At 43.4% G+C, this 22,645-nt stretch overlaps 1 protein-coding gene across 4 annotated transcripts in view; it reads left to right on the top strand.

Moving 5' to 3' along the window:
• The window catches only part of WAPL (WAPL cohesin release factor), a 133,819-nt gene that overhangs the window by 22,681 nt on the left and 88,493 nt on the right, over positions 1 to 22,645 (top strand). For all 4 annotated transcript variants that reach the window (XM_069753190.1, XM_069753191.1, XM_069753187.1 and 1 more), the window contains one exon: positions 17,255 to 17,364. In XM_069753190.1, coding sequence (XP_069609291.1) covers positions 17,255 to 17,364 — 110 coding nt within the window. The remainder of the gene's footprint in view (positions 1 to 17,254; positions 17,365 to 22,645) is intronic.

Here is a 22,645-nt window from a genome sequence, read left to right on the forward strand (position 1 = left end):
CCTGCCATTATGATTCTCCAGGTCATTACGAGTTCATAGACACCAAACATGACTAGGTTATTTTTTATCTAAGTGGTGAAAAAAAATTCCAAACTTTGCTAAAAAAAAAAAAAATTGCGCCATTTTCCGATACTCGTAGCGTCTCCATTTTTCGTGATCTGGGGTCGGTTGAGGGCTTATTTTTTGCGTGCCGAGATGACGTTTTTAATGATAGCATTTCGGTGCAGATACGTTCTTTTGATCGCCCGTTATTGCATTTTAATGCAATGTCGCGGCGACCAAAAAAACGTAATTCTGGCGTTTCGAGTTTTTTTCCCGCTACGCTGTTTAGCGATCAGGTTAATACTTTTTTTTATTTGATAGATCGGGCAATTCTGAGCGCGGCGATACCAAATATGCGTAGATTTGATATTTTTTTTATTGATTTATTTTGATTGGGGCGAAAGGGGGGTGATTTAAACTTTTATGTTTTTTTTATTTTTTTCACATTTTTTTAAACTTTTTTTTTTTAACTTTTGCCATGCTTCAATAGCCTCCATGAGAGGCTAGAAGCAGGCACAAGCCGATCGGCTCTGCTACATAGCAGCGATCTGCTGATCGCTGCTATGTAGCAGAATTGCACGTGTGCTGTGAGCGCCGACTACAGGGTGGCGCTCACAGCGACGGGCAATCAGTAACCATAGAGGTCTCAAGGACCTCTATGGCTACAATGGAGACGCATCGCCGACCCCCGGACATGTGACGGGGGTCGGCGATGACGTCATTTCCGGCCGCCCGGCCGGAAGCGGTAGTTAAATGCCGCTGTCTGCGTTTGACAGCGGCATTTAACTAGTTAATAGGTGCGGGCAGATCGCGATTCTGCCCGCGCCTATTACGGGCACATGTCAGCTGTTCAAAACAGCTGACATGTCCCGGCTTTGGTGCGGGCTCACCGCGGAGCCCTGCATCAAAGCAGGGGAGCCGGCATCGGACGGTATAGTACGTCCGATGCCGGTAAGGGGTTTTAACCCCTTCACCCCCGGAGCTTTTTTCGTTTTTCACCTCCCTCCTTCCCAGAGCCATAACTTTTTTTATTTTTCCATCAATATGGCCATGTGAGGGCTTATGTTTTGCGGGACAAGTTGTACTTTTGAACGATACTATTGGTTTTATCTTGCCGTGTAACAGAAAACAGGTAAAAAATTCCAAGTGCGATGAAATTGCAAAAGAAGTGCAATCCAATCTCACACTTGTTTTTTGTTTTTCTTTTTTGCTCGGTTCATTAAATGCTGTAACTGACCTGCCATTATGATTCTCCAGGTCATTACGAGTTCATAGACACCAAACATGTATAGGTTCTCTTTTATCTAAGTGGTAAAAAATAATTCCAAAGTTTGCTTAAAAAAAAAAATTGCGCCATTTTCCGATACCCGTAGCATCTCCAATTTTCGTGATCTGGGGTCGGGTGAGGGCTTATTTTTTGCGTGCCGAGCTGGCATTTTTATTGACACCATTTTGGTGCAGATACATTCTTTTGATCACTCGTTATTGCATTTTAATGCAAAGTTGCAGCGACCAAAAAAAATTAATTTTGGCGTTTTGATTTTTTTTTCTCGCTATGCCATTTAGCGATCAGGTTAATCCTTTATTTTTCTTGATAGATCGGGTGATTCTGAACGCGGCAATACCAAATATATGTAGGTTTGATTTTTTTTTTTTAAATTGTTTTATTTTGATTCGGGCGAAAGGGGGGTGATTTTAACTTTTATATATTTTTTTATTTTATTTGTATTTTTAAACACTTTTTTTTTTAATTAAATTTCGGCATGCTTCAATAGCCTCCATAGGAGGCTAGAAGCATGCACTACACGATCGGCTCTGCTACATAGAGGTGAAGTACAGATCACCTCTATGTAGCAGAAATGCAGGTGTACTTTGAACGCCGACCACAGGGTGGCGCTCAAAGCAATCGGCCATCAACAACCATAGAGGTCTCAAGGAGACCTCTGGTTGTTATGGCAATGCACCGATGACCCCCGATCATGTGACGGGGTCAGCGGTGCGAGCACATCTGGCCACGCGGCTGGGAGCGCTAGTTAAATGCCGCTGTCAGCGTTTGACGGCGGCATTTAACTAGTTAATGGGCGCGGGCGGAGCTCATTGCGCGCACATGTCAGCTGTACAAAACAGCTGACATGTCGCGGCTTTGAGGTGGGCTCACCGCCGGAGCCCACCTCAAAGCAGGGGATCTGCCAGCTGACGGAATAGTAAGTCAGCTGACAGAAAGGGGTTAATGAACTTCCAATGAAGATGGAAGAAAATTATATTGGATCATATATTTGTTTTTTTGTTTGTGTTTTTTTTTAAAGTTTTGCATCAGTTCATCTAAATTACATGCCTACAACTGTGGACATTTGGTTTTCTTATTATTGTGATGCAAACAAATAGGACAAAATAACAAAACTTCAGTGTGCATAACTATTAAGCACCCCTCCCCCTAAAGTCAGTACTTTGTAGAGCCTCATTTGACAGCAATTACAGCTGTAAGTCGCATTGGATAAGTCTCTTAGCCCTCCGTATCTTGCCACTGTGCTTTTTGCCCATTCCTCAAAGCAAAACTGCTCCAGCTCCTTCAATTAGATGGTTTCCTTTAGCGAACATAATTTTTCAAGTCTGACCACAGATTCTCAATTGAGTTGAGGTCTGGTCTTTCCCTAGGCCTCTTCAAAACATTAACACGTTTCTCCTTAACCTCGTGAGTGTTGCTTTAGCATTATTCTTTGGGTCATTGTCTTGTTGGAAGGTGAACCTCTGGCCCAGTTTCAAATCACTGTCAGACTGAAACAGGTTTTGCTCAAGAATATCCGTGTATTTTGCACCATCCATCTTCCACTCGACTTGGACCATTTTTCCCTGCCTTTGCTGCCAAAAAACATCCCCACAGCATGATGCTGCCGCCACCAAGTTTGAGATGGTGTTTTTTGGGGGGTTATGAGCTGTGGTGATTTGGTGCTAGACATAGCGTTTAGTTTTGTGGCTAACTTTGTCTAATCTGACCACAGCACCATTCTCTGTACATTTGGGGAGTCTCCCACAAACTCAAAACGAGCCTTACAATTTTTGTGTATAATTAAAGGCTTTTTTCTTCCCGCTCTTCCATAAAGGTCACCTCTATGGAGTGTACGGCTTATTGTGGCTGTATGAACGATACTCCAGTCACTGTTTGGGAACTTTATTACATCTCCTTCAGGGGTACCTTTGGTCTCTGTGCTGCCTCTGATTAATGCCCTCCTTGCCCGGGCTGCGCGTTTTGGTGGGCGGCCCTCTCTTGGCAGGTTTGTTGTGGTACCATGTTCTTTCCATTTAATGATAATGGATTTGATGCTGCAACATGGGATCATCAGAGATCGGGATATTTTTTTTTTTTTCTGACCCAACCCTGACTTCTCCTTCACAACAACTTTGTCCTTGACTTGTTTGGAGATCTTCTTGGTCTTCATGGTGGTGTTTGGTTAATGGTGCCTTTTTTTTTTTTTTTTAAACCTGTCATGTGATTTTTAGTATTTATACTGTCCCCAGTGTGGTGTTAGTGATGCAATGTGCATCTCTAACACGTTTTTTTCATTACAAACAGTGCTGTAATCATGTCCAAAAAGTAGTTGATATAGTTAGATCGTACCTGCTCATTTAGTCATAAGAGTGTGCTTCATTTTCGTTCAGTCACGGGCGTCACCGCACACAGAATTTGATTGACGTTCCGAGTTGCGCCGACATCACTCGAATCCGCTGTAAAATGCTTCTGAGAACGTAGTTTAAGGCTATGTGCGCACGTTGAAGATTTGCAGCATATTTTTCTGCACTAAAAAAAGTCTTATCTGGAAAAACGTAGCAAAATGTAGTTAAACTACGTCTTGCTGCCTGCCTCAACTAGGCGTTTACAGCCGAAAATGATGCCTCACAGAACACACTGACTCCATCTGCACCATAATAGTCAGTGGTCTGTCGGTGCATATCCCCAAATTCCGTTTACCAAGGACATAAAAAGTGTAATATTTAAAATAAAAACTAAAACAATGCTTTATATCAATTGTTGTTTTTTTTTTTTTTTTTTTTAGCTGACATTCCTTTTATTCCTTAGTTGGAAGTAATGTACAAAATGCAAATTCTTCCACTTTATTCTGTAGAAGAGATGGCATAATACTAGTTTTTGTCTTTATTATTTTGTAAAACACGAATTTTTGTATTTTCACAAGGGTCACAGGAGAAAATGGACCCCAACATTTGTTGTGCAATTTCTCCTGAGTTCACCGATACCCCATATGCAGTCGAAAACTATTTTTGAGGCACAATGTAAAGTTAAGAAGGGAAGTAGCGCCATATTACAGTGCAGATTTTGCTGCACTTGTTTGAGGGCGCCATGTTACATTGGCAGAACCCCTGAGGACCAGAACAGCTGAATTCCCCATAAGTGACCCCCCCATAAGTGACCCCATTTTACTAACTAAACCTCTCAATGAATTCACCTAGCGGTGTAGTGATTATATTGACACCAGAGGGGTGTCAGACTTTTATGCCATTCAGCAGTGAAGAAAAAATAATTTACATTTTTACCACCAAGATTGTGTTAGCCCCAAGTTTACATTTCCATACTGTAAAATGGGTAAAAACGGCACCAAAATTTGTCTGACAATTTCTGCTAAATGTAGAATTACCCCTTATGTGGATGTACAGTACTGCTTAGCCATATGGTGAGACTCGGGAGAGACGGAGCACTATTTGCCTCCTGGAACGCAGATTTTCCTAGAATAGTTTGCTGATTCCATATAAAGAGCCTCTAAGTGCTAGAAAAGCAGAATCCCCCCTCAAGTGACCCCATTTTGGAAATTGTAACCCTTTGGGAATTTATCTACAGGTTTAGTGATGATTTTGACTCCATGGGTATTTTCCAGAAACAAGCAGTAGTCGATGTTGCTGAGTGAAAATTGCAGACTGCCATTTTAGTGAGAAAACAAAAAACACACCAAGCGCACTACTAATATATTGTATACAATGAGTATCAGCTGGGGTGCAAAAAGTGGCCAAAGTACAAACCGGAAAAAAAGACAATGAGAAGCCACTATATACATGCACACCACAGGCGTATGAGACGACAATGAATCATATAAAGAAACAAAAATTGTATTGGCAAACCACACAAAAAGTTTAAAACATAATTAACAACAGTACATATAAACAACTTGGTCCATGTATGAATATAAACATATAGTATTTCAATACACAATCACAAAACCCCCGTATGCAGGCAAGAAGGAACCAAGATAACGCGACCCCACGCGTATCGCCCTCCAAATAAGGCTCGGGGATTTTGTCCCCTGTTACTCCTCTAGGAAATATTGCATTCCTCGGCTCAACTATGGGTTATTTAACCCATTAATTATACATACTCTTGGCACTGCCTGGCCTGCCTATTTGTTGGGGGGTTTTCCCCAAGTGTTTTCACCAGTGGTCTTTTATGGGTCACTATGTTATACTGCAGCTAGGTACTTTTACCGCTCTTTGCAGATACGTCTCCATCAGTTTGGTGGTTTAGGGCGGTCTGCGTCTTGTGTCTAGATCATGGTATGTTCTTATTCTAGTCCCATGAGCCAGGGGATAGGTTTTCTTTCATCTTTCATGTTTCATGCAGGCATGTGATTGTGTATTGAAATACTACATGTTTATTTTCATACATGGACCAAGTTGTTTATATGTACTGTTTTTAATTGTTTTAAACTTTTTGTGTGGTTTGCCAATAAAATTCTTGTTTCTTTATATGATTCATTGTCTTCTCATACGCCTGTGGTGTGCATGTATATAGTGGCTTCTCTTTCTCTTTTTTTTTTCAGACTGCCATTGTAGTGACCAGTACGCTGCAGTCACCAGTGCATTATGCCCAGCTCATGCTTCTGGAGACACGTACCTGTAAATTAGGTGGGCTCTCATCACTACAGAAATGCCAAACATGGTTCAGAAGGGAGGGGAGGCATTTGGATTTGGGAGCGTAGAATTTGCTGAATTTCTTTTGGGTGGTGAGGAGCCATTTCGTTTTTTTAGAGCATTTGTGCTACCAGTAACATGGAAGCCCCCTATATTTCTGTTAATAGCTGGCGGACCTGAGAGAGGTATTGCTTTTTTGTAAATTGAGTTGAACCTTTTTTGAGAACATCTACTATATAATTGTCTAAGGGTCACTTCCGTCTGTCTGTCCCGGATGTTCATTGGTCGCGGCCTCTCTGTGATGGAAATCCAAGATGCTGATTGATCTCGCCAGCTGCCTGTCATGGCTGCCGCGACCAATCCGCGACGGCCACAGTCCGATTAGTCCCTCCCTACTCCCCTGCAGTCAGTGCCCGGCGCCCGCTCTATACTCCCCGCAGTCAGTGCCCGCTCCATACTCCCCTCCAGTCACCGCTCACACAGGGTTAATGCCAGCGGTAATGGACCGCGTTATGCCGCGGGTAACTTACTCCGTTACCGCCGCTATTAACCTTGTGTGACCAAGTTTTTACTATTGATGCTGCCTATGCAGCATCAATAATAAAAAGATCTAATGTTAAAAATAATTTAAAAAAAACCAAAAACCTGCTATTCTCAACTTCCGTAGTAAGACGATGCACTCCCGCCTGCCGCCAGCTTCTGGTTCCAGAGATGCATTGCGAAATTACCCAGAAGGCTTAGCGGTCTCGTGAGACCGCTAAGTGATCTGGGTAATTTCGCAATTCATCCTGGGAACACAAGATGGCGGCAACCTCGCGCATCGCCAGAGGTTCGCTGGATCCCGCCGGGTGAGTATATACCGTATTTTCCGGCGTATAAGATGACTTTTTAACCCCTGAAAATCGTCTCAAAAGTCGGGGGTCGTCTTGTACGGCATGTGCAAGGAGCGATCCTGGATGGTTTCCGCAATGTCATCGCAGGTCCTACGCTCAATGCATTCTTAGGATTGGAGGCTGCCGCTTGCAACGCTGAGAGCCAGGGGCCGTCAGAGGGTGAGTATATCCATATTTTTTATTCTTTATTTTTTACATGTATATGGATCCCAGGGCCGGAAGGAGAGTCTCCTCTCCTTCAGACCCTGGGAACCATACGCACCGCACACGCTGTATAAAATGACTGGGCGTATAAGATGACCCCCATCTTATACGGCGGGTATATCCCAAATTCCATATTTTATATGGAAAAGTTGGGGGTCGTCTTATACCAAAAAGAAAGAAAGGAATGTCCAGCTTCACCGAGTCCGTAAAAAAAGTTTTCTTTATTCACAAACTTTAAACATGGAGGATACAGACTTCAGCACAACCATATGGGTAAGAATCTCAACGCGTTTCTGGAGCTTAGTCTCCAGAAACGCGTTGAGATTCTTACCCATATGGTTGTGCTGAAGTCTGTATCCTCCATGTTTAAAGTTTGTGAATAAAGAAAACTCTTTTTTTTACGGACTCGGTGAAGCTGGACATTCCTTTCTTTCTTTTTGGACTTTGTACGCCTGGACACAGCGGGTCCGTGCTCCCGAGGTTTGGTTCTTGCATTGCGGGTGAGCTGGTTTATATTCCTTCTTTCAGTCGTCTTATACGCCCAGTCGTCTTATACACCAGAAAATGCGGTAACTATTTTTTATTATAATTATTTATTTATTTATTTTAACAGGGATATGGTGACCACTCTGCTAAATACAACGTGGGCTGTGTTAGATACCGCGTGGCTGCTATATACTACCTGGCCAGTGTTAGATACTATGTGGGCTGTGTTCTATACTGCGTGGGCTGTGCTATATATTACGTGGCCAGTGTTATATACTGCGTGGGCTGCGTTATATACTACATGGCTGCTATATACTACGTGGGCAGTGTTATACTACGTGGCTGTGTTCTATACTGCGTGCTATATACTACGTGGCCACTGTTAGATTCTATGTGGGCTGTGTTATACAGTTAAGTCCATATATATTTGGACAGAGACAATATTTTTCTAATTTTGGTTATAGATATTACCACAATGAATTTTAAACAAAACAATTCAGATGCAGTTGAAGTACAGACTTTCAGCTTTCATTTGAGGGTATCCACATTAAAATTGGATGAAGGGTTTAGGAGTTTCAGCTCCTTAACATGTGCCACCCTGTTTTTAAAGGGACCAAAAGTAATTGGACAGATTCAATAATTTTAAATAAAATGTTAATTTTTAGTACTTGGTTGAAAATCCTTTGTTGGCAATGACTGCCTGAAGTCTTGAACGCATGAACATCACCAGACGCTGTGTTTCCTCCTTTTTGATGCTCTGCCAGGCCTTCACTGCGGTGGTTTTCAGTTGCTGTTTGTTTGTGGGCCTTTCTGTCTGAAGCTTAGTCTTTAACAAGTGAAATGCATGCTCAATTGGGATGAGATCAGGTGACTGACTTGGCTATTCAAGAATATTCCACTTCTTTGCTTTAATAAACTCCTGGGTTCCTTTGGCTTTATGTTTTGGGTCACTGTCCATCAGTAGTATGAAATGACGACCAATCAGTTTTGCTGCATTTGGCTGGATCTGAGCACACAGTATGTCTCTGAATACCTCAGAATTCATTCGGCTGCTTCTGTCCTGTGTCACATCATCAATAAACACTAGTGACCCAGTGCCACTGGCAGCCATGCATGCCCAAGCCATCACACTGCCTCCGCCGTGTTTTACAGATGATGTGGTATGCTTTGGATCATGCGCTGTACCACGCCTTCGCCATACTTTTCTCTTTCCATCATTCTGGTAGAGGTTGATCTTTGTTTCATCTGTCCAAAGAATGTTCTTCCAGAACTGTGCTGGCTTTTTTAGATGTTTTTAGCAAAGTCCAGTCTAGCCTTTTTATTCTTGATTCTTATGAGTGGCTTGCACCGTGCAGTGAACCCTCTGTATTTACTTTCAGGCAGTCTTCTCTTTATGGTAGATTTGGATATTGATATGTCTACCTCCTGGAGAGTGTTGTTCACTTGATTGGCTGTTGTGAAGGGGTTTCTCTTCACCGTGGAGATTATTCTGCGATCATCCACCACTGATGTCTTCCGTGGGCACCCAAGTCTTTTTGCATTGATGAGTTCACCAGTGCTTTCTTTCTTTCTCAGGATGTACCAAATTGTAGATTTTGCCACTCCTAATATTGTAGCAATTGCTCGGATGGTTTTTTTTTCTGTTTTCGCAGCTTAAGGATGGCTTTTTTCACCTACATGGAGAGCTCCTTTGACCGCATGTTTACCTCACAGCAAAACCTTCCAAATGCAAGCACCACACCTCAAATCAACTCCAGGCCTTTTATCTGCTTAATTGAGAATGACATAACGAAGGGATTGCCCACACCTGTCCATGAAATAGCCTTGGAGTCAATTGTCCAATTACTTTTGGTCCCTTTAAAAACAGGGTGGCACATGTTAAGGAACTGAAACTCCTAAACCTTTCATCCAATTTTAATGTGCATACCCTCAAATGAAAGCTGAAAGTCTGACCTTCAACTGAATCTGAACTGTTTTGTTTAAAATTCATTGTGGTAATGTCTATAACCAAAATTAGAAAAATGTTGTCTCTGTCCAAATATATATGGACCTAACTGTATATTACGTGGCGAGTGTTACATACTACGTGGGCTGTGTTATATACTGCGTGGCTGCTATCTACTGTGGGTTGTGTTATATACTACGTAGGCTGTGTTATTTACTGCGTGGCCTATATTAACGCATCGGGTATTCTACAATATGTATGTACAGTGGGGCAAAAAAGTATTTAGTCAGTCAGCAATAGTGCAAAGTTCCACCACTTAAAAAGATGAGAGGCGTCTGTAATTTACATCATAGGTAGACCTCAACTATGGGAGACAAACTGAGAAAAAAAAATCCAGAAAATCACATTGTCTGTTTTTTTAACATTTTATTTGCAATTTATGGTGGAAAATAAGTATTTGGTCGGAAACAAACAATCAAGATTTCTGGCTCTCACAGACCTGTAACTTCTTCTTTAAGAGTCTCCTCTTTCCTCCACTCATTACCTGTAGTAATGGCACCTGTTTAAACTTGTTATCAGTATAAAAAGACACCTGTGCACACCCTCAAACAGTCTGACTCCAAACTCCACTATGGTGAAGACCAAAGAGCTGTCAAAGGACACCAGAAACAAAATTGTAGCCCTGCACCAGGCTGGGAAGACTGAATCTGCAATAGCCAACCAGCTTGGAGTGAAGAAATCAACATGGGAGCAATAATTAGAAAATGGAAGACATGCAAGACCACTGATAATCTCCCTCGATCTGGGGCTCCACGCAAAATCCCACCCCGTGGGGTCAGAATGATCACAAGAACGGTGAGCAAAAATCCCAGAACCACGCGGGGGGACCTAGTGAATGAACTGCAGAGAGCTGGGACCAATGTAACAAGGCCTACCATAAGTAACACACTACGCCACCATGGACTCAGATCCTGCAGTGCCAGACGTGTCCCACTGCTTAAGCCAGTACATGTCCGGGCCCGTCTGAAGTTTGCTAGAGAGCATTTGGATGATCCAGAGGAGTTTTGGGAGAATGTCCTATGGTCTGATGAAACCAAACTGGAACTGTTTGGTAGAAACACAACTTGTCGTGTTTGGAGGAAAAAGAATACTGAGTTGCATCCATCAAACACCATACCTACTGTAAAGCATGGTGGTGGAAACATCATGCTTTGGGGCTGTTTCTCTGCAAAGGGGCCAGGACGACTGATCCGGGTACATGAAAGAATGAATGGGGCCATGTATCGTGAGATTTTGAGTGCAAACCTCCTTCCATCAGCAAGGGCATTGAAGATGAAACGTGGCTGGGTCTTTCAACATGACAATGATCCAAAGCACACCGCCAGGGCAACGAAGGAGTGGCTTCGTAAGAAGCATTTCAAGGTCCTGGAGTGGCCTAGCCAGTCTCCAGATCTCAACCCTATAGAAAACCTTTGGAGGGAGTTGAAAGTCCGTGTTGCCAAGCGAAAAGCCAAAAACATCACTGCTCTAGAGGAGATCTGCATGGAGGAATGGGCCAACATACCAACAACAGTGTGTGGCAACCTTGTGAAGACTTACAGAAAACGTTTGACCTCTGTCATTGCCTACAAAGGATATATTACAAAGTATTGAGATGAAATTTTGTTTCTGACCAAATACTTATTTTCCACCATAATATGCAAATAAAATGTTAAAAAAACAGACAATGTGATTTTCTGGATTTTTTTTTTCTCCGTTTGTCTCCCATAGTTGAGGTCTACCTATGATGTAAATTACAGACGCCTCATCTTAAGTGGTGGAACTTGCACTATTGCTGACTGACTAAATACTTTTTTGCCCCACTGTATATAGCAGCCACATGGTATATACCACAGGTCACGTATTACTCCTATATACTACGTGGCCCGTGCTATATACTATGTGGCTGCTATATACATACATACATATTCTAGAATACCCAATGCGTTAGAATTGGGCCACCATCTAGTTTTACATAACGCTGAACACTTTGTGGTTTCCATCTAAATCTGTGTGACGTGACAGGACATATGACTCTCCCGAGGGATCCATTCACTGTAATGAGGCAGCAGAGTTACTCTGTTCTCAGTCTGGCCTCTGTTCAGCTGTGTCCCTTTTAGAAGTGCACAAAACTGTGGCTGACAGCACTTTTATGTAATCCTAAAAATACGGACATTGCCGGATCACAGGTCCTATGGCGTCCACAGTGCCAGTGTTCTGTCTGAATTATGTATTTCAGAGATTTACATGGAAACCCCGGTGTAAGCTCTCAATGCAGAGCGCAGGATAAATGTACGAGCTTTACTGCAATCTTTGGGAAGCAGAATGTAAAAAATAGACAGCAGGTGAAGAATCGGTTTTATTTATTTTTTTATGCCGTTCCTTGTGCGATATAAGTGATTAGGCGACTTTATTCTTCTGGTCGGTGCGATTACAGCGATATCCGTTTTACATCGGGCTTTGTTTGGCTGCTGTCACACACTAAAAGACACTTTTTTTTATTGGGAAAACTAGTTTTTGCAGCACAATATTTAGACAGATATAATTTTTCAAAATTTCAGCTGACAGTCATGTTATGGCTTGTTTTTTTGCGGGACGAGCTGACGTTTTTCTTGGTACCGTGTTTGGGCACATAACATATTTTTTGATCACTTTCTATTCTGATGATTTATATTTTTTTTTTTTTTTTGTGAGTGTTGGTGCTTTTACACAATAAAAACTATTTTATAGAAAAAATAATTTTGTGCATGACTTTATTCTGAGAGCTATAAATTTTTTAAATTTTTCTACTGATGGAGATGTATAATATGTTTTTTTGCGGGACAAGATGACTGTTTCAGTGGTACCATTTTTATGTACATTCTTTTTTATCGCGTTTTATTGCCCTTTTTGTTCGGTGATATGGTAAAGCATTGTTTTCTGCCTCGTTTTTTATTTTATTTTTTTCTAAGGTGTTTATTGAAGGGTTAACTAGTGGGACAGTTTTATAGAGTGGGTTGTTACGGACGAGGCAATACCAAATGTGTACTTTTATTGTTTGTTTTTTTATTTACATTCCGTATTTTTTGGATTATGCAACACACTTTTGTTCCCCCAAATTTTGGGGGAAAGTGGGGTGGTGCGTCTTATAATCCGAATCGTTGCGTTGTAGAGGAGGGGTTGGTGGCTCTGGAGTGGTGTCGGGGGCTGAAGTGGGCTGGCTGCAGAGACAGCAGGAGGTCATGTGCTCTCGCTCATTAGCCTCATGTAATATTCACTGCACCCACTGTTCACCACCTCTGTGCTGAAGCTGCGCAGAATTGGTTAACAGGGAAGGGGCGCATATTGCCTGTGCCTGCACTCACCCCCGCCACGCGCATGATAAAATAACAAACACTTATCTTCCTATGATGGCTCTGTGCTCCCAGTTCCCCCGTGGCTCTTCCTGTGTCTGTGCCGACATCCTATCATGTGATCGGCACAGCACAGGGATGTCATCATTGTGTGCCCGGGTCCCATGATCTGATGTCCGGGAAACAGGAAGCACAACTGAGGAGCTGGGAGCACGGAGCCATCTTCAGAAGGTGAGTTTATTTTATCATGTGAATGCCAGCAGGGGGGCATATAGTGACCGGGGGGAGGCATGGAGAGTGAGGGGGGCTATGTGCGTGCCAGCAGGGGGGCATGTAGAGAGAGGGGGACTGTGTGCGTGCCACCAGGGGGCCATATAGAGAGAGGGAGGGCTATGTGTGTGCCAGCAGGGGGGGCATATAGTGACCAAGGGGGCAGCGTGCCAGCAGCATGGGAGGGGGCTATATGCCAGGATGGGGGTTATATATAGATGAAGGGCATATATATGATTTGTAAGATGGACGCTGGCATTATAAGACAGACTCCCATTTAACATAAAAAAAATTTTTTTTCTTTTTCTTCACCAAATTTGTGTGTGCATCTTATAATCAGGTGCATCTTACAGAGCGAAATATGGTAAATGTATTTATTGGAAACATTTTCTTTTTTTTTGTTTGTTTTTTTTGGGGGGAATTTAAAAAAAAATATATATTTTTACACTTTTTTAATTTTTTCTTTTTTTTTTACATTGTCCCTGTATGGGACATTACCACATATCATCAGATCGCTGAGCTGATACTCTGCAATGCTTCTGCACTGCAGCGCATATCATTAGCGTCTGATGGGCACGGGAGAAGACTTCTCAGGTCCTGCACTTCTCTGAAGGACCCCACGGCCATCTTACGGAAGCATACAGGGAGCCCCCTCCTTGCGCGATGATCTTCTATGTTACTGTCGCTACTAAGGGGTTAAATGCCTGCGATTGTTGGCATTGCTGCGGGGTGTTGGCTCTCACATAAAGCTGACACCCGATTGCCGCGACACTCAGCGTGAGGCCGCACGTTTGCTGTGCTGTATCTATACTGCTGTTTGCGGGAATGCAGCTCCCTCAGAGTATATGTATGGTGCATGTCGGGAATGGGTTAATTATTACATTGATAATACTCTGTATAACTTTAATTATCCAATTTGACTGAAGGTAATCTTGTTTGCATCCTGCAGAATCTGGCTGAGGTTTATGGCTTGCACAGAGTTAATTCTCCGTGCTCCAATAAACACTGTTGGAACACCCCCTCCCACTATCACAACCTCTTCTCTGGCATGAGCTCAGTATGGCTATGTGGGCAGGTTGAGTATTTGCTTGCTTGCAGAAATTCTGCAAGGTTTCTGCATCTCTTGGTCAGAAAAACACGCGTTTTTGCACTTGTTTTTGTACTGCAATGAAGTCTTTTTGAGCTAAGTAAAGGTATTTAAAAAAAGGTTTTGTGATGTTGTTTCTTGGCTCAACACAACCTTTCTCCTTCGCCACATTGGGGGACACGGGACCATGGGTGTTATGCTGCTGTCTCTAGGAGGCTGACACTAAGTTGAGACAAAAAAAATTATCTCCTCCCCTGCAGTATACACCCTCATGCTGGCTTCCAGGGACCCAGTTCAAGCTTAGTGTCCGTAGGAGGCACACTGGATTTAACTCTTCTTTTTTACCGGACAAAGGGGCGACGGAAGGTGTTTAAAAAAAGGTTTTGTGATGTTGTTTCTTGGCTCAACACCACCTTTTTCATGCTGTTGCAGTGTGGCATCAAGGTAATGAGTTTAGAGCAGCAGCTGCCATTGACGAGTAGCTCTAGGCTTAGTAATGAAAAGGTGTCAACCCGACACCCTCATTACTAAGCCGATAAGTAAACACAAACCTACACAAACGCTGTCACCAGTCTATATAGGAGCGTTAACAGAATGAATGTACATTGGCTGTAACCAGACAGCAACCCCCCAAAAAATGACGTGGGGTACCCCTATGATTAATAACCAGCAAAGGCTATGCAGACAGCTGCGGGCTGATATTAATATCCTAGGAAGGGGCCATGGATATTGGCCTCTGCCAGACTAAAAACATCAGCTCTCAGCCACCCCAGATAAGGCGCATCCATAAGATGCTCCAAATCTGGCGCTTAGCCTCGCTCTCCCCACTTGCCATGTAGCAGTGGCAGATGGGGTTCATATTTGTGGGGTTGATGTCACATTTGTATTGTCGGGTGACATCAAGCCCACAGGTTAGTGTCTATAAGAGACATCTCTATGACTAACCCCATAAAGAAATTGTATAAAAACAGACACCTAGAAGTAAACTATACTAACCAAACGCCTAATCCTCCGACGCCAACATCTCGTGCAACAAAAATAAAATAATAAACCACAATATTCCTCACCCGTCTGCAGAGAAGATCATCCATAATGTCCCACGACGATCCTGATCTGTTTGAGAGCAGTCACATCAGTGATGTGACTGCTCTTAAAGACAGCCGGTGGCAATACACTGACAGGAGGTAATCGCTCCCACAGTGTTTCACTGAGCTACCCTGGGAGAGTTCACCGGAGTTCATCAGCTAATCAGCTCCTGTGATCTCCCTTACGGCACCACTGCTGCATGGGAAAGTTCTCACCCAGCGGTGCCGTAAAGGTACCGTCACATTTAGCGACGCTGCAGCGATCTAGACAATGATCCCGATCGCTGCAGCGTCGCTGTGTGGTCGCTGGAGAGCTGTCACACAGACAGCTCTCCAGCGACCAACTATGCGAAGTCCCCTGGTAACCAGGGTAAACATCGGGTTACTAAGTGCAGGGCCGCGCTTAGTAACCCGATGTTTACCCTGGTTACCAGCGTAAACGTAAAAAAACAAACACTACATACTTGCATTCCAGTGTCTGTCCTCCGGCGCTCTGCTTCTCTGCACTGTGTAAGCGCCGGCCGGAAAGCACAGCGGTGACGTCACCCCTGTGCTCTGCTTTACGGCCGGCCGGCGCTAGTGCAGAGAAGCAGAGCGCCGGAGGACAGACACCGGAATGTAAGTATGTAGTGTTTGTTTTTTTACGTTTACGCTGGTAACCAGGGTAAACATCGGGTTACTAAGCGCGGCCCTGCGCTTAGTAACCCGATGTTTACCCTGGTTACCAGTGAAGACATCGCTGAATCGGCGTCACACATGCCGATTCAGCGATGTCTGCGGAAGATCCAGCGACGAAATAAAGTTCTGGACTTTCTGCTCCGACCAACGATGTCACAGCAGGGGCCTGATCGCTGCTGCGTGTCAAACACAACGATATCGCTAGCCAGGACGCTGCAACGTCACGGATCGCTAGCGATCTCGTTGTTAAGTTGGCCAGTGTGAAGTTACCTTTAGTGAGAACATCGGAGCTGATGAACTCCGGTGAACTCTCACGGCAGCTCAGTGATGCACTGACAGGAGATAACCACTCCCGCAGTGTATCACCGGCGACCGGGTAGAGCGGTCACATCTCCCGATGTGACTGTTCAACATGTGATATCGCCATGGGACACTCGGGATTACGTGGACAACGGCGGACAGGTTAGTATATGTTGGTTTATTATTTTACATTATTGCTAGGAGACGGGGGAATGGGCGTTAAGGTGAGTATGTTTTTTATTTTTATGTGAATAGGTCTGTAATTTAACGTTTTTTTTTCCACTGTGAGCACAGGTGCCAGCAGATGATACTACATCTCCCATCAGCGGCACCTGCTGTCACTGTTAGAGCAGCAGTCTCATTGGCCCACGCCAGCTTTTCACCGCAGGTCAGCACTGCGGGTCAGTCAGCTGCGGAATCACACTGACATCTGACAGTTGTCTTACCAGTGGTAGTGTTACTGCTAAGAACCACTGCGCCGGTGTTTCCCTCACTGTCGCACAGATGACAGAAACTCAGTAAATCCGCAAACATTTTTATACCTGCGTTTTTACTACGTGTTTGACTGACTCAATTGAAGTCAATGGGTTCGGAAAAGCTGTACAAACGCAAAAAGAATTGACTTGCTGCAGAAAAAAATGCACTGCGAATATGCAGGGAAATGTACTGATCATGTGCACAACACTTCGGGATTGTCATTGAGCTATCTTGCATAAGGATTTCATTGCGTTTTTGGACAATTTCCGCATTGAAAAAAATGCTGCATAAACGCATGTTGCGCACACAGCCTAATAGTTTGTTGCATTGCAGGAAAGCATTTATGGTCTTGATGAACAGAAGCTCAGTGTAATCTGTGGCAAAATAGTGAAAACAAAGAAGTTTGTGTGGAGAATGTGATTTTTCTAAAAATGATTGATTTTGCTCTTACTGATCAGTATTATTTCTGAATGTTATTTTCTTTTCTTTTTTGAATGATTTAGACTTTCTCGATGATCCATATGATGTACCTGATGTCTTTAAAAAACCTGCTAGTAGACAAGGAGACAAAAATAAGGATGCCGCCCGGAAAATATTCAGTGGACCAAAACGGGTAAATATTTTGGTGCTTATTTGTGGTTTTATTTATTACAATTAATGCTCTTAAAACTTGTGTCAAATAAACCTGTTCTGTCATAGCATCAGTTGGTTTGTTAAAAACTTGCTCATGTACTCTTCAGTTTTTGGAGCTCAGTCCCTTTACATTGGATATGAAGATTAATATGTGTAACGAAGGGGACAGAGCTTGGTGCTCCTTTAATGACTGCTGACGTGCCTTTGTTTTTCACAGTGGTGCCTTTATACGGCACCAAAGTATAAGTGTATAGCGCCCCCTACTAGTGCAGGTAGAGAGAGTGTCAGCGGTAGGATCCTTCATTTACTCGATTAGTATTGGCACCATTTGCAGTCGATTATCCCCCTAGATGTCAGTATCAACAATGGTATTTATATTGTTAATCCCAGTGGCATCTCTTCAAGGCCATTGCTGGGTGCGGATGGTTGCTTTGACATGCCCAAGGCCAAGTGATGGCCGACCCCAGGGATCTGCTTGCTACGGTGGCTTTCGGCCCTTCCATAAGCAGTGTTTAACAAATTGTGTCTGCGGAATACTGACCACTCTGATGCCTGTAGTACAGGAGTGTTGCAGTGTATCAGGTCAGCAATCAAAGTGGAAGATGTTAACGTCCCATGGTGGGACTAAGTGAAGATTGTTTAATAAAAAAATGTACATTCAGAAAAATCTGAATAAGGCTGTGTGCACACGTACAGGATTTTTTGCGATAAAACCACGAAAAAAAGCATACTTTAAGCATCCTATTATTAGAATGCAATCCGCAATTTTTGTGCACATGTTGCTTTTTTTCCTCAGCGGAATCGCATTGCGGAAAAAAACGCTGCATGTTCGTTCTTTGTGCGGAATCGCGGGGATTCCGCACACATAGGAATTCATTGATCCGCTTACTTTCCGCATGTGGCTGTGCTCACCATGTGGGAAGTAAGCGGATCATATGTGGTTGGTACCCAGGGTGGAGGAGAGGAGACTATCCTCCAGGCCCTGGGAATCATATAATTGTTAAAAAAATAAATTAAAATAAAAAAATCATGATATTCTCACCTTCCGACGTCCCCGGCAGCGTTCCCACTCCTCGCGATGCTTCTGTTACCAATAATGCATTGCGAAAATGACCTGTGCTGATGTAGCAGTCTCGTTAGACTGCTACGTCATCTGGGGTCATTGCCGCAATGCATTACTGGGAACGGAGCATCGGGAAGGCTGCCGGGGACGCCGGAAGGTGAGAATATCATGATTTTTTTTTTTTATTATTTTTAACGTTCTATCTTTTTACTATTGATGCTGCATAGGCAGCACCAATAGTAAAAAGTTGATCACACTTGTCAAACACTTTTTGACAAGTGTGACCAACCTGTTAATTAGTTTTCCTAGCGATGCTGCAGATCGCTTGGAACACGCTAGCATTCTGTAAGCTAATTATGTTTGTAAAACGCTAGTGTTTAGCGGGAATACGCATGCCAATTCCGCATGCGATATACCCGCGGCAGGAGTAGGAAATTTCCACGGCAATTCTGCAACGTGTGCACATAGCCTAAAAAGCGGTCAAAAAATGTTGTATTGCCCTTATTGGAACCAATAGAAACTTCCAAGCTCTGTGTGAAAACAATGCTTCACACAGCTGTTGTAGCATAAGTAGCAAAACCTAAGATATGAATCTAGTATCAAAGAATAAGTCACTTATAGTTGAGATCTTGTTTATTGGTTCATTCTCTCCATAAAAAAAAAAAAAAAAAAAATCCGTATAAGTGTATGTGCATCCCAAGTCTCTTTAAGTTTTCAACAAATTGGGAGTTTCTGCTCCATAATCTCAGCAAAAAGACTGTTTGCCTGTGTCCAATGGCTAGGCTCACATCTATCCTATTCTTTTATCTGAGGGCTTGCCGTTCCATGATGCGATCGCAGGAAGTTGATGGGTTACCTAAGGTGCTGCTGAAGAACCCCTATGCCTGTCATGATGGCGCCCTTATGTTTATAGGAGCCTGTGATTTTTACTTTACACTGCAATACCGTGATATTGCAATGTATACTACTGGTGGCCGGATGGTCTCGGATTCAGGGCCCCTAAGGGGACCAATAAAAAGGTTCTAAATTAAAAAATATGTATGAATACGGTATATACATGCATGCATACATACATACATACATACATACATACATACATACATACATACATACATACATGGTATCACTGCGTTGGGAAAAGAACAACCTATTGAAAAATAAAGCCCCTGAGAAAATGCTGTAAACGGGGGAAAAAAAACCTCAAAACACCCGAATTATGTTAGTTTCTTTTTCAGTCCCTACAGCTTTGTGAATAAATGCAATAAGAAGCGATCAAAATAAATTGGTATAAATAAAAATGTCACCTATCAGCCTCAAAAAAAAAGCGAACAGAGCTGCAGTAAAAATTTTTTTTTACGAGTTTCGAAAAATGGAGCGACAAGCAAATATATATATATATATATATATATATATATATATATATATATATATATATATATATATATATATATATATATATATATATATATATATATATATATATATATACATATACACACACATACACTAGATGGTGGCCCGATTCTAACGCATCGGGTATTCTAGAATATGTATATAGCAGCCACATAGTATATAGCACAGGCCACGTAGTATATAGGAGCCATGAAGTATATAGCAGACACATACTACGTGGCCTGTGCTATATACTATGTGGCTGCTATATACATACATATTGTAGAATACCCGATGCGTTAATACAGGCCACGCAATATATAACGCAATATATATATAGCAGCCACACAGTATATAACACTGGCCACGTAATATATAGCACAGCCCACGCAGTATTTAGCAGCCACGTAGTATATATCTCTGCCCACGCAGTATATAGCAGCCACATAGTATGTAACACTGCCCACGCAGTACAGTATATAACAGTGGCCACGTAGTATATAGCACGCAGTATAGAACATAGCCTACGTAGTATATAACACTGCCCACGTAGTATATAACACTGCCTATGTAGTATATAGCAGCCACGCGGTATCTAACACAGGCCACATAGTATACAGCAGTGTGGGCACCATATCCCTGTTAAAAAAAAAAAAAATAATTAAAATAAAAAATAGTTATATACTCACCCCCTGGGATCCAGCGAAGCTCCGGCGATACGCGCACAGCTGCCGCCATCTTCCGTTCACAGGATGCATTGCAAAATTACCCAGATGACTTAGCAGTCTCGCGAGACCGCTAAGTCTTCTGGGTAATTTCGCAATGCATCGCCGGGAACGGAAGATGTCGGCAGGCGCGTGCGGCTCAGCGGACTACGGAGGGTGAGAATAGCAGGTTTTTTGTTTTTTTATTATTTTTAACATTACATTTTTTTTTTTTACTCTTGATGCCGCCTAGGTAGCATCAATAGTAAAAAGTTGAGGACACACAGGGTTAATAGCAGCGGTTACGGAGTGCGTTACCCGTGGCATAACGCGGTCCGTTACCGCCGGCATTAACCCTGTGTGAGCGGTGACTGGAGGGGAGTATGCGGGCACCGGCCACTGACTGCGGGTAGTAAGGAGCTACCATTTTCTTCCGGACTGTGCCCGTCGCTGAGTGGTCGTGGCTGTTTTGCCGCGACCACTCAGCGACCACTCAGCGACTTGGATTTCCATGACAGACAGAGGCCGCGACCATATATATATAATTATTATTTTTTTTCACTTAAAGGGGTGGTCCATCACCTTTTATTTTCCTCCTCATAACTTCGGGCAGAACTAACATATCGAAACTGAAAAACACCTATAGGCTTCCACCCGATATGTCACAAGTGTATCTTTGTTAAAGTGAGCCTGTCATGTCATTTGCAGCATCTAAACTGTCCCCAGTGCGTTGTTAGTGATGCAGTGTGCATCACTAACACTCTTTTTTTTATTTAAAAACGGAGCTGTAATCATGTGCAAGAAGCACTTTATATACCGTATATACTCAAGTATAAGCTGAGGCACCTAACTTTGCCACAAAAAACTGGGTAAGCTTATTGACTCGAGTATAAGCCGGGCATGCATTGTTCCCTCATCCCTGTCTTGCTATGCGTGGCTCCCCCATCCTGTCCTGGTATGTGTGGCTCCCCCATCCTGTCCTGGTATGGGTGGCTCCCCCGCCGCCGTCCTGGTATGTGTGGCACCCCCTGTTGTATGCATGGCTTCCCCGGTCCCGAATGGCTCACCCCATCCTATCGTTGTACGCATGGCTCACCTCAGACCCACCCGGCTTACTGACCCTCCTCGCGCCGTTGCTGCATCTCTTGTCCCAGCGCGCGGCAGCTCTCCATGCCTGTGGGAGTGCAGACGCGTGCATATTGCCTTAATGAGCGGTACCACGTGACAGCTCAGCACAGGAAGAGCCGCTGGTGCCGGGATGGAGATGTAGCAATGGCACGAGGAGGGTGACTTCTGTTGGCCGGTTCCTGCCGCTGGTCTGCCGCTCCCCTGCCAGCTTTCTGGACAATGACTCTTTTGTAAAAGCCGAGGGGGTCGTTTTCAGCACAAAAATGTGCTGAAAATCTCGGCTTATACATGAGTATAGACGGTAATAGGATTGTACCTGCTCATTTAATTATACGGGAGTGTTTCATTTCATAGTCACGTTTGTCGCCGCTCATGCATTTTGGATGAAGTTCCCAGGGTTGCGCCAACCTCTTAAATCCTCTTTGAAATCCCATGCTCATGCAGTGTCGATAGGGGAGCTGCGCATGCGCCGTGACGAACGGCTCTCCACATGTGCCTATTGAAGCTGTGTGAAGCTGACAGTGATGCTGCATACTACACACAGTGTCAGTGCACACTTGCAAGGAGCCAATCATCACGGCACATGCGCCGCTCACCAATCGACGTTTTGCAAGCGCTGCCGCACAATACGGTAGCGAGGATTCCACTGTTTAGGTACATCAGGGGGTCTCCAAATGCGACATGGCACCACCATTGATTCCAGCCAATTTTGTGTTCAAAAAGTCAAACGGTGCTCCTTCCCTTCTGAGCCCTGCCATGCACCTAGACGGTGGCTTTTCCCCACATTTGGGGTATCGCCGATTGAGGAAAAAATTGCACAACACATTTTTTTGGTCCATTTTCTCCTGATACCCTTGTGAAAATAAAGAAAATTGGTTCCAAAGTAAACTTTTTTGTGAAGAAAGTAAAATGTTAATTTTTTCCTTCCACATTGCTTTAGTTCTCGTGAAGAACCTGAAGGGTGGATAAACTTC

The sequence above is a fragment of the Ranitomeya imitator genome, chromosome 2, assembly GCF_032444005.1.
Source record: "Ranitomeya imitator isolate aRanImi1 chromosome 2, aRanImi1.pri, whole genome shotgun sequence".
Lineage (NCBI taxonomy): Eukaryota > Metazoa > Chordata > Amphibia > Anura > Dendrobatidae > Ranitomeya > Ranitomeya imitator.